The sequence below is a fragment of the Athene cunicularia genome (assembly GCF_003259725.1).
Source record: "Athene cunicularia isolate RWA chromosome 1 unlocalized genomic scaffold, athCun1 chr1_part1, whole genome shotgun sequence".
Taxonomy (NCBI): domain Eukaryota; kingdom Metazoa; phylum Chordata; class Aves; order Strigiformes; family Strigidae; genus Athene; species Athene cunicularia.
The window spans coordinates 27413866-27427271 of record NW_020799091.1 but is presented as its reverse complement, the minus strand read 5'-3'; the positions used below and the strand labels follow the sequence as shown (position 1 = coordinate 27427271).

The window sequence follows — 13406 nt, the reverse complement described above, 5'->3', positions numbered from 1 at the left end:
TTATGGGGCAGGCATCCATTATGGGGACTGAGACAATTTAGATAAAGAAAGTTTAACCTTCTTTAATATACAACCCACGTACAACATGCATTGTTCTGAATTCTCCAGTTCAGAAACACCTCTTCCCCCCCAGCACACACACACACCAACCGGCTCACTGACCTGTCTTTCAACTGTATTGACTTCTGGCATTCCCATGGAATAACTCTGCAAAAGTTTCTCTTCTTTCTGCAAGTTACTGCTTGCTTTTACTGGAGATCCTGTGGTGGACTTTTCACCGATAATCAGTAGTTCAGGCACATCATGAGCTGCCTGTTGCTTACGAATAGACACCAGGGTTATGTTTTTGTTGTTTAAAGTAGCTAAGCAGGACAGTTCCCTTTTAATTTTATTGTCCAGTTTTCTCTCCATTATCTTTCTGGGCTTTAAATATTGCAACGCCAAAGGAAAGCCCTGTGAGAGCGGTTATTCGGTGTCTTATTCTTTCAGCTACATTTACAACGGCTTGAAGAGTTCTGCCTGTCTAATCAATGTCCTCATTAGGCATTCATCACGAAATCGCCGAGGTAACCTGTGATCCTTGTGTACACTGCTCGCTGCACTCAGCTACCTGCTTTCCCTGCCAGTTTAACTGCTTCCCACCAATTGGCATCCCTTGTGCTTACCCAACGGCATTCAGCACTCCTAATCTTTGCACTCGGCGTCGGAGTGAGCTCAGCCAAGGCTGCCTTTCACAAGCTAGTCAAACATGACCTGTGTGCTGCAAGGCAGTGCATAATTAACTGAGCCAAGCCAGGCTTTGGCTCCTTGTGGCCATGCACATAATCACAGCCCCTACAAAGGGCAATGCTATCCCATTTCCTTCTTCTATGAAATTACCAGGGATTTCTTGGATAAAATTCGATCCCTTCTAACACAGAAAATGTGCCATTGATGATATCATTAGAGAAGGTTCCTAGACTGAAGTTCTTTCACTCATTTAGGGCACGAGAACATTCATTCTTTGCTTCAAAACGGGGGAGAAAAAAAAAGAATGAATACAACATTTATACTTTTTAAAATGTGCCTCTTTACTAAAAAACAAACAAGAAAACAAAATTAAACCAGCAATTAGCATCAGAAAGTAAAGGGGGTGTGAGGGAATTATGTTCCCTTTGGCAAATTCAGTTCCCCTTAAATCCTCTGGGCAACTACAGGAACATCAAATTTAGACAGCCATACATATGACAGGTACCACCACTAGAAGTTCTTCGAGCCAAGCCTGAAGAGGTTTTTCTGGGATTACCTGCAGACATTCACAGCATTGTGCTGATTTGGTGAGTGGGATTTTTAGTTCCCTAAGTGCACAGCAGTGCAGTCCACTTCTAAAGACACCCCTGAACAGGGACACCTAAAGAATGGCCATCCAGGGAATTTGTATAACCTAGTTGATGTGTCATCAATTCACACCCTCCCTGGTTATGCAGTGACCTCACTGCCCAGGCAAGCCTTAAAGTAATTGTTTTACCTTTAATCAGAATCTCTTGGACTTGTTGAAAAAAGTCACCAAATTTACTCTTATGCAGAGGTTAACATGGGTCAAAATCTCAGCATATCTTTGTGACGTCACAAAAACCTGAGGGAATAGATGACAGCCACTCCACCTGTCTGACAGGACAAATCCAGATTCTTTTTACTTCCAAAAGCAGCATTACATCCCTCACACCCCCTCCACGAAGACAGTGGTCCAAAAAGCCACCATGCAGGAAATTAGCATCCTGTCTTGTCTTCCTGTCATATCTTCCACACAAAGAGAATTCCTCTGCTCTGCTCACACCATCCAGTTCTTGACTCCAGAGTTAAGAAGCATCTTTGGAAAAAAACAAGGTTTTCTGCCAATGAAGTGAAACTCAAAATACTGTTTAGCACTGTTTTGTATCACTGTCTTAATATACAAGATTGGTGATAATATTAAAATTAAAATAAATGGTAATTTTGAAAGATTTTTGAGAAATGACCCTTCTAAAGAGTATTACTAGAAGAAGGCATCTGTGTTTGTCTTGTATTTATCAATGAAATCAATTAAAATACACCTGACTTCAGCTGGAACACTTTTCTGAAAAAGAAAACTATGTTAAAGGTGAAATATTTTCAGGAATTACTGATTTTAACTGGTTTTGGAACAACCAATTGAAAATCATACAATTTTACTTACCTAAAACCATTTCAGTACAAAATATAAAAGCTATATTTACATACTAAATATATACAAAGTTAAAACTTTTTTTTTTGTCTTTCTAAAACAAAACCATTGTCTGATGCCAAATCAAAGATGTTCAGAAATTCAGCTCTGTGTCCTAATTCCAAATAATGTAAATTTTGAATTCTAGATTGTTTTAAGGAACAGAAATTCAAGAATCTGGCCAGCTCTGAAGTATATACTTGATCCACTCATTTCTGACAGTATCTTTACTATTAAAAATATCCCAAACCCTACCCAGCACATTTCTACAAGTAACTAATATTAATGAAGTTATCATGTGATGAAACATACTGTAAACAGGTTCACTGGCAAAGCTCAATTTAGGCTGACAGTAAGCATCTCCTCTCTGATTCCCCTCAATCATAATTTTTTTTCCCCAACTTCTGAGCAACTCTAAGGTAAAAGTCTGTTTGTTTCTAAAAGCAGTGGAGACAAATTCTTATATTGTCCTTTGTCTTCAGTGGAGTCCTGAATAATTATTTAGAGGTAGAGAAGAAACACATGAGGTTGTGCTTTGAACACTTTCAGTTTACAAGATACTTATCCACATTAAAAATAATTATTTGGCTGGAGAAGTAGTTTGCTATAATTCTTCAGATTAAAGGGGCATAAAGATGTATTTCAACCAATCTAGCTGATTTAAAATACCTAGTTTAGCTGCGGGCTCGAGCAGATGGCAATGGCAAATGAAACCTGTGCAGCTGACTGAGTTCTGAGAAGCTCTTGGAGAAGAGGTGCCATTCATGAAGCAGAAACTGCTGAGCATCTGATAAATCCAAACAATGTCAATTTACCTTGATACACCAGGCTGAAAGCTCAGAGGTTCTGCCCCACAACTCTTATGTTCAGGAGGCAGTTCAGGAAGGGATCCAAATGTAGGCACCTCAAGGGTGGCAACCTCTGCCAGGGGAGCCAGGCAGCTGCTTCTAAGTTAACTGCTGCGATCACCTGCTGCTGAACTCCAACGGACTGCTACTGGTTTCCAAATTATTTTCCCCATTCTAGCTCAATTAATTGCCCCTTTAGAGTTGATGTTAAATGTGTTAGCTGCAAATTGGGGGTGAGCAGTTTAATTAAGGCTGAATTCATCTGATAACTATCAGATTCATCTGATAACAGTATCATTCCCTGGTTCGGGCTTGATTTTGCACAGTTTAGGAGTTTCACCAGGAAGATTCACTCAGGTTTGGTAGCATGATATTTAGATGGCAAATAGAAAATATGCCTGCTGCCTTCACAGCCCTCTGCTACTGTCAGGCAGAGATGTTTGCATTTTCATGTCAGAAAATGCAGAACATCCCAAGAAAATTAAATCCATTTGATTTAAAGCCTCAAGAGCTGGTAAAACATGAGTTTTCCCCTTTACATTACCTGCTACTGTAAGAGAATATGATAAACAAGAACGATGTGTTTTCAGGTAAGTTATGTTTGCTGGGTGCATTCATCCCTGGCTTTATAGGATGTTCTGGTGTTCACTTAATCCTTCTGGCTCCTTGCCCAAAGAAAACATTTTAGAATAGTCTTAACAATGGCTTGAAAGATGAGACACTTGGATTCAAGGAAAAAAATGGGGGCCTGGAGGTAAGGGGGTCATATTGCCTTGATGTGGTAATAAGAAAAGAATGATAATAAGAGGAACTGGTTCAGATATGTGCGCACCATGTCAGTGTAAAAAGGGACATATTAGTATTAATACATCACCAGAAATCCTGACTTTGAATGTTGTTTTCCTATTCTCCTCCTCAGACATCATTTTAAACCACTGAAAATCCATCTTGAGACAATGATATGAGGCTAAAACCCAAGCAATTTCACATTTGACAGTACTTTGAGTTCTTTTGAAGTTGTCTTCAGGATGCAATCAGCTAAAATTTTTGATTTTTTTTTCCCCATCATAACAGAGTTAGATTGACTTTGGTTTTTAGACATTTAATGCAACTGCAGGAACTGCAGGTTTTAAGAAAAAATAAATGGGGGGTTGGGGGGGGGGGGGAAAGTCAAAGTATTGCAAAGCTCCTAATAACATCACAAACAACAGTGTTACCAGCACTGGCAACTCACAGTTATCAACAACTTGTTAGAGAACATTGGGGGATTAGAGAACATTGGGGGGGAGCCTTGTGTGAAATAACTATTTTCCTTTGTCAGTGTCCTCTTTAAACTAAAATAGAAGTAGTTAGTAAAGCTATGCTCTTTTTCTTCAGGCAAATCCCTGTCTTGCTCAGTCATTTTTCAGTCCCACTAAGGAACACAAACCTCACGTTTCCCCCATGAAGTCAATCAGTTGCAGCTGAAAGTTCAGTGGAAGCTTGGTCAGATTCATGGTACATAACTATGTCCTTGACTTCTCCAAACTGTCCTACTTATTACAGAAAATATTTTTTTTAAAAATGCCATACCTTTTTAGCATTGAAGAGGCAACAAAAATTCCTCTTTACCTACATTTTCTCTCAGTTTTGAACCATGAAATCAGAAAGGTAACAGGCTACAGTCCTAAGAAAAGTGGCAGCCATCAGATACACAAGCATTTCCATAGCATGAATGGCATACATATATCTTTCAACAGATGAAGAAGCATGATCATAAGTAACATTCTTTCATACACTATAATAAAAATAAATCTGAAATACAAGGAATCAAATTCCTACCTGCCATGAATAAAATTGTTTAAGAGTTGATGGCCTCATTTCAAATCAAATCAGCTCAGACTTTGGCTTCAGTTTTTCAGGAAGTAGACTCAATCTTCTCTAAATATTTGGAAAAGCTTTGTTTGCTCTAAACCAGCAAAACTCAAAAGAGTATCTCTTTTGTAACAGGGCCCCAAAATGCATACTATTTTTTTTTTCATTCCACGGCTTCTAATATGATTGCAAATTGTGTGGACTTTGTACTTTGCGTTTAGCAGTGTTGATTTCAATATGGTAATTTCTGTTATCTGTCTATTTATACTACAGGAATTTGTTTTCAAGTGCCTGGAAACTACCAGGCCGATCATATTAGCACAGGAAAAGACACACCTTTTGGGTCAGGGTTTAAGTGCAAAGAACAATTGCAATCTGCATGAATTAATTAGAGTCCAGATTTCCAGTAACGTTCATTTACTAACAGTGAAGAAGGTTGGCAGAACTCGTTGGGCCGTGCCACAACAAAACCAGTATTTTCACTTGTGTGTTTCCAACTTACATTTTCTGATGTTGTCCATGCTTTGCTCTTGCAAAGTTTGAGCAAATTTCATACAGAGAAAAAGGATCTACATTTTATCCATCTTAACTGCAGTATTTAAAATATAACTCAAGAATGATAATATTACAAAAGTAACTATTTTTAAAGGCAAATTTGAGAAGAAAAAGTCCTGTACCTGTGAACTATATCAGTTGCTGCTAAAGATCATGGCTTTTGTCACCTACATTTGCTATCCACATTTAGAAATAAGACTCAAGTTCTTAATTCCAGTTTTGTTTTGTCAATTCCTTAGTATTTTTTGTGTTTTTTAAAAAATATCTTTCACACTGGTTTTGAATAAATAAAGTGGTAAGTCTCTGAATTGTGATTTAAGTAAATGGGAAGACTGATTTTTATTCTTTTCCCAAAGTAAGCTACCGTTTACCCTGTAGAAGGCAAACTAATAGCAGTCCCTAAGATACCTTGCTAAACCTGCAAATTTTTTTTTCCCTATACAGATAAGAAATATAAGCCTGCATATTAAGTGACATTCATATATACAATATATATTCTCTAAACTGTCCCTGACTGTAGAGTCCACACCATTTAAATTTACTATGAGTCCCTTGCCAGCACTTGCTTCAAATTATTCTTGTCATCTTGTTTGACAGCCAGAGAGATATTCCACTTTGATGAGACACCTGACACTATGTAAATAACATAAAGCTCATCATATTTGTAAAGCTTGCAAAAAAAGAAAATTAAAAAAAAAAAAAAAAAAAAAAAAGACAAAACAGCATCTTGTGTTTGCATTGCAGATGCCATGTCGAAAATACAAACATACTGCCTTTGTTAGGACAGGCTAGATATGTAAAGGCAAGCCCAAATTCAGTTTCTCTTAACAGTTGTTTCTGGCTATATTATCCTGGCAGAAACCACCTCTGTACAGAAAGAGAGGAGTTTCCAGCAAGTCCCAAATCCCTGAGAAAGCTTGATAGCAGCACTCCTTACCACAGGACCTGGGTTCCTCCAGCACAGAGTCCTGAGCAAAGTCCATCTGCTTTCCTGGTGTTCCAGGCAAAACTGCCTGGGAAGTAGGGTTTCCACTTTCTTCATCATCCGTTTGGTTCTTTTTTCCCCCCCTCTCTTCCTGTGGACTGGTTGCAGTTACTGGGTAGAAGAAGGCACAAGGGTGTTAGGGCTCTCTCTGTGATCTCACCCTTGCAGAGGGACTAAGCTCAGGTGACCCTATGGCCACGGGGGGGCGAGCCACAGCCCAGCTGAGCCGGTAGGAAGGCCCTTCTCACCCATCCTCCACTACTTGCTCTTTTGGGCTCTGCCACACACTGCCAAGACAAGGCTAGTGCCCTCTCATGAGGAAACAAACTGGGGCACTGCTCACATACCACTGACCTTGGCATCATCTGTACTCACGGTGGGACTGAAGGGACAAGAGGGTCCAGTTGTTCAGCAGCAGGGGCCTCCCAAACTACAACGCTGCACTTAATTCCTGATTTGGAGATGGATGAAGATCTGCCATTTCTCTGGGTGACTCCCCCTGCTACAGTAGGTAAGAAGTGAGGAGGGAAACCTCTGATGAGGATACCACAGGCGCAGGAGGTGGAGGCTTTTCTGTTCCCAGTTGTCAGAGGTCCAAACTGTAATGTATGTGAGCTGCTGTTTACTGAACAGCAGTTTATTTTTCTACAAAAATCCTGTAAATTATTTGCTCTTCAGGGCTAGGAACTATTACAGTACTGCCCTGTCCAGGTCTAGTATCTCTCATGAACTCTCAGGCAAGAACCACAGGCAGGAAGTTGCCAGTTTCTATCAGCGGACAAAACATACTTCCAATTGAAAACAGGTAGAGCTTGCCTGGATAGAGCCACACCAATTCACTGAAGAGGCTTACAGAAACTGAGTGGAGAAATAAAAAATAAAAATTAAAACATATTTGCTGTTATTTTTTTCTGCTGGAATATCTGGTGATAATTCCCTATCACATCAAATAACACCAGCAGCCTACAAGTAGTGGGGAAGAATTCAGGTGCAAATGTCAGAACTAAAGCAACAGTCAGGGATGAAAGTATCAACACAGGTAACTCTGCTACTAATTTTAACAAAATCTCTTCCATACAAACAGGTGCTTTGAGAAACATCTAAGAGAAATGGCAATACAGAGTAAACCTCTTTCTGTTTACAAGTATTTTTACCTGAAACATTTAACATCTGGATTGAAGTATGCAGCTAACACCCTGCTTTCAAATGCAGATGGATTTTCTCATGTTGGCATGCATACTAGCTCATCATGACTCAAACTCACTGTAAAAATAGTGTTTGTTTATTGCATGAGCACCCAGAGGAAACTGGAAACATTTGACTCCTAAAGAAAGAGTTTTTGGGAGCCTGCAGTCGTGATGAAAGGGAAATACTAAAAAGTTTTCCAACAGTGAAATGGAGGGTTTTCTCAGCTCTCCGCAATCCCGTCATTTCCAGAGTTCACCTCAGTCTGTTCTCCAGACAAAGAATGTTTCTTCCAAGGAAACATTTAGTCAAAACTGATGCATTCTGCAGTTCAGTATAAAAGAAGGTAACAATCCTGAGAGTTGCTGAGCAACCTTCTGAGATTTGTCTACTGCCCTCAATTCCTGGGAAGCAGAAATGCTAATCCATGGAAAGTCAGGCTCGGTTCATTTATCATTCCCTCCTGGTACCTCTGCTTGTTGAAAGAAAAGGTAGTACAGCAGGGAACTACTTTTAAGCAGCCCTAGTTCAGCCCCTAGAAGAGCATATTTGATTGAATCTACCCCATGGGAAAATCACCGACCTTTCAAGCTTTCTTCATCCCCAGAATAGAAATAAGTCAGAGGAGGTTATGAGGCACAGTGCCTGCATCTCTCATGTCTGGGCTAGCCAAACAATCTCCTCCAATAATTGTAACTCTCTTCTGTCCTGCTCCACAGACAGCTTCTGGCTCCTTTCTCTTTCCTGAGCAGTGCCAAGGAGCCAGACGCGAGCACAGAATACAAATCCTGCCTCATCCTGGATTCATGTGAAACAAATTAGATTTCCATCCAAATAGCACTCTCCCTTGCTTCCTGAAACAGGCAGAGAAGCACACACAAACACATGTGCACAAATGCACCCTGAACACGTTAGTTTTTCAATATGAGAACCCTTTAAAGTCTGATGATGGAGGTACCTATCTCAGAAAAATTTCACACTGTGAAGTTTTGCAGCTTCCTGAGCAGTTTCATAGTTGATTTAATCAGAAGTTAGGTACTATTGTAAAAGACGTGGTCCTTCATGAGCCTCTTCATGTCCTGATTAGGTGCAGAGGGCCATAGAGACCTTAGTATGTGCATAAGGGAGAAGGAAAAGCACAAAGGGTTTGGGTGTGCTATCACAGACACTTAAAAATCACAAACTTGCAGCTGAAAAAGCTGGGACTTGAGGTGACTCTACATGTTATTTTGCAAGCTCTGTGATGTTATCAGTAGGGATACACTATTTGCCATCCTATTTCTGTCTGTGCTCTGAGTTGCTTGAATGTAGTTCCTTTACCCACCCTAAAAAATGGCAGACACTTTGTTTATTCCTGCTGATAACTGTTTAGGAGAACTGACAAAAGAGTCCATGGGAGGTTAAAACACTGGCACAATATACAGGATTAAACTGCAACAGTGGAACAGATTTATTTTCCCACATGGTCCTTGTCCCACTGGGACACCTTGTATGAAAATAATCTTCTGTTAATCAAAAGCTCTGGGTTCAACCTGATTAAGTTGCCTGGTGATAAAAATAAACACAGTTTATAGGAGGTCTTGCAAAAATTCTGTGTAGATTGAAGCTGCTTAATTCTTCACTGCTTCTGCCAAAAAAAAGGGGCAGCTTTTGCTCATAGTTACATGGCATGAGCACCCATGCCTTAGATCATCTAGTAAAGATGATAATTTAAAAAAATTTTAGTAGAATTGCTTGTATTTAGCAACTTCAGTATTACAACATATCAGTAAAAACAACCCCATAGTGTTTTGCCCCAGATATATTAGTGCAACAATTTATTTCCAATACTTGTTTTTTAGTTCGCAAATACTTAGTACACAACTGGTGCAACTTTATTTCTACCTCCTGTTACTATACAATGAAGAACAAAAGTATTGTAATATTTAATAGCCTATCACAAGACGTGCAAAAAGGAAAAACTTACTGTGTATATGAATGATCTAATATTCCTTCTGCTAAAAACAGTCCCACGCATTTTGGTAGCAAAGACAGCAGCCCTGAATGGGAGACTCAGTGCTACACAGTGCATGTTTCTGAAAGAAAGTAACCAACTGCACAAGAAAGTGTAAAAGACCACATGACTGTCATATGAATACCCTTACACAATATTAATCCAGTTTCTTTGTGTTACGACTTGCCAGTGCTTTTATTTTACCAAGTTACTCCTATGTGGAGTACTCAGCAAGAATGAGAGTTACAAAAATATACTTTAAAACTGTCTCAAATGCCTTGCAGGCTTGTGGAGAACACACTGTGAGTGGATTCTGCTATTTGCTCTGAATACCACTCACTTCAGAAGGCCTGTCTGCATGGATTTTCCTTCAGAGTAAGTACCTTAATAAGGAGAACAATTAAAACAGGACAAAAATGCTTACAGAGGCAGCAAAAGATTAAAAATTTGGTACATCTCTGGGAAGGTGAAAACACAGCTGACTTCATGACAAGACTGACTTAATTTTGTTGGCATGTCAGCCACATGGAATTTCTACAGACAAGGTTTTTAATAGCGTTCTCACTGCTGGAGTGGGAACACCACAGAGAGCTCAGTGCTGCTCTTGCTGAAGTTATTGTCAATACCCTAAATGCATGCATACAATATCGTCTGCTACAAAGTTTTTGAGTGGTGAAAACTTAATTAGACTGTGCTGGACATTGTCATAGTAAAGGTAACCCTTGCAGTCTGTAAGGCTGCCTGAAACACAGTCTTCATATTTCTCACAGCAAAGCTGAATATCCTTTGATTAAAGAAAAGTTAACAAAAGAACTTTCAAAGTATTAATATGTCTGTTTTTTAATTACCACTGGAGGCACTAAGAAAAATAAAACAACTAGGATGATAAAGGCACTGGAGCATCTCTCCTATGAGGAAAGGCTGAGAGTGTTGGGACTGTTCAGCCTATAAAACACTCAGGGAGGATCTCGTTAATATATATAAATACCTGAAGTGAGGGTGCAAAGAGGATGGAACCAGGCTCTGTCAGTGGTGTCCAGTGACAGGACCAGAGGCAATGAGCACAAACTGAAACAGGAGGGGTTCCCTGTGAACATCAGGAAACGTTTTTTCACTGTGAGTGTGACCAAGCACTGGAACAGGCTGCCCAGGGAGCTTGTGGAGTCTCCATCTTTGGAGATATTAAAAACTCATCTGGGCATGGTCCTGGGCAACTGGCTGTAGATGCCCCAGCTTGGGCAGGGGAGTTGGACCAGATGGCCTCCAGAGGTTCCTGCCAACCTCAACCATTCTGTGATTCTGTGAACTATAAATTATTACAGTGGAGAAAACTATGTGATACTCCCACCATCACACAGATTTCTCCCTAAAACAAGCAAGTGAACACTGCTTCCAAAATAAAAATAGCCTTCCATGAAGACAGTCTGAGGTGACCACAAAACACATAGGAAGAACTGCAGAAGAAACAGGGGCCATCATATGAAAGATCTTCTGACTGAAAAGTTGGGTGTGAGAAACTATGGCAGGAGTGGTAAAGGTTTAAAAGTTATCATTTGAACTTATGTGACAGTTTATGTCTGTAGCAACTTATGTAGGCTTTGGAAAAAAAAACAAACCCACATCTAAACTAATCAGAGATGCACTAGCAGATGGAGTGCAGCTTTTCTTCACATCCTTTTTTACCTAGTCTGGTTGTTTTGTGAAGAACTCTTCCTCCCCCCCATCCTTAGGCAAGGATCTGGAAAAGTTATCCAGATCCAGAATGTCTATCTGTTTATGCAGATGCTTTATTACAATGTGCCTGAGCTACAACTTATAAGTCATACACCGTCTGTAAAAACATCCCGTTATCCTGTTTCTTGGCTTACTCCACCCAAGAAATGAGCACAGGTGATAAAGGGCCATGAAGCTTAAAAAAAAAAATTGGGGAAAAAAAAAAAAAGAATAGAAATCAGACAGGGTTGCTCCTACTGAAACAATTCCCAGTTCCTCTGGTCTATCTGTTGTTTGCCATGGGAGCGAAAGCAAAACAAGAACAGCATTTATGAATTGGTTTCCCAAAAACAACTCCCCCGGTTTTCTGCCAGCAGGATGATTATGGGTCTGTATATGCTGTGTAACACTAACGCTGGACAGTCAATCTGCATTCATGCAAAAATTTCAACATTTCAGGGAAGTGCCAGACCTACGTCTCACAGTGGCTGTGCTGTGCAAGCAGGGTACTCTAGCCTGTACAGCTATGTGACTCAAGTCTGAGGCTCACCCTGCCGGAAAATTCATGCACTGCAAATACAGTGCCACGAGACAGCTGTTCCCATCGTGCAGTCTTTTTCTGACAGCTGCCAAACGCACAGACAGGTATTCGTTAACAGGAGATTCGGGGACCTTCCAAGAAATTGATTAGGTGTTTTCAGGAGAAGCAAAATATTTTGCTGGGCTTAAGCTAAAACGTATTTCTGAGTCTTAGGACTGATACCCTGAATAAAGTGTAAGACTCGTACTGGAAGTTTCATGGATTAAATCCTGATTTCAGTACAGCTAACCTTGCAATGAACCTTGACTGGAAAGAACAAGTTGTACTATTCTAGCCACAGGAAGCCAAAGGCTTTTCTGAGTACTTTTGCTATATCAATTACCAAACAGAGATGAATCTAAATGCGAAATGCTGCATCTGCCATTTATGGCCCAGACAACTCAAAAGCCAGATATGTAGGTGTCTTCTTTATGAATTATTATTCTCACTTCCTGGAGTTCTTCAGCATTACTTAAGTCTCATTTTAATTAAGCCATGGCTAACCTGTGATCTTTCAGCTTCATAAAGATTCATACCTTCCAAGGGAGTGGCCATAAACTCATTTTCAAGTCAGTGGGGAGACACAAATTTCATCATCTAAAATAGACAAGAACTTCTTGTTACCTAGAAGAACCGTGTCTCTTCTCTGAACCCAGGAAATTATCTTCTAATGTTGACATTACAAGAGAGGTGTCTTGAGTTGAGAGATGTGAATCCAGCAATGGTGTCTTCTGCAAATATCCCACATGCTTCTCAGGCAACTGCTCTGCCAGGGAAGAGGAAAAAGATTAAGGAAGAGAAACCAATGTCTGTGGCACTACTTATGAGAACTGTTGGTAGAGAAATGAAATGCTAAGTTATGATTGCTTTCCAATAGAACTCTTCCAATTTATCTGCTTACATAAAGGCAGAGATACCCTGGTAAAACCTGTAGTCAGTGGTATTTGGAACAGTGAAGAGATTTAAATAAAACCACCAGTAAAAAAAAACAATAGATTTCTAACTTTGAGGGCTTGACATATTTCCAGTTCCATTCCCACATGGTGAGTCCTCATAAGTGGAAAACTCAATGCAGGCAGGTCAGAATCAAATAGCCATTACTTAAACTGTACTCTTCTCACTCCCACTACAGGGGAGACTTTGTATTTCTGCTTCAGGCTACAGCAATGGCCAGATAAACTAACAGTTCAGCATTTTCCAACCAGCACTCTTCTGATGAAGATGACACAGGATGACCTTCATAAACATCCCTAATAGCTTCAAAATCTCAGAATGCACAGGTGGCTATAACATGAAAGAGATCGTGCTGACCTCAAAGTGGCTGAAAGATCATAGGTTCTGGAGAAGTTCCGCTCAAAGAAAGTATGCTTGAAATGCCCTCAAATTTTGGACAACCTCAACTCTGCAAGGGAGTGGAGACTGAGTTATCTGGATCAAATTTGCCATGTAAAGCTTTTTTTTTTTTTTTTTTT

At 39.9% G+C, this 13406-nt stretch overlaps 1 protein-coding gene across 7 annotated transcripts in view; it reads right to left on the bottom strand.

Annotated features, from left to right (window-relative positions):
• Window positions 1-9723, bottom strand: part of ATP7B (ATPase copper transporting beta) — a 48887-nt gene extending 39164 nt beyond the window's left edge. For 5 of the 7 annotated variants that reach the window (XR_003399077.1, XM_026855476.1, XM_026855489.1 and 2 more), the window contains exon 1: window positions 163-607. Coding sequence is in view for 5 of the 7 variants with exons in the window: in XM_026855476.1 (XP_026711277.1) it covers window positions 163-411 (249 nt within the window). In the remaining 2 variants the exon portion in view is untranslated. Of the gene's footprint in view, window positions 1-162; window positions 608-665; window positions 730-9614 lie in introns of those variants that run through there. The other 2 variants (XM_026855521.1, XM_026855504.1) reach the window with 2 other exon arrangements.
• Window positions 9724-13406: the final 3683 nt, after the last annotated feature.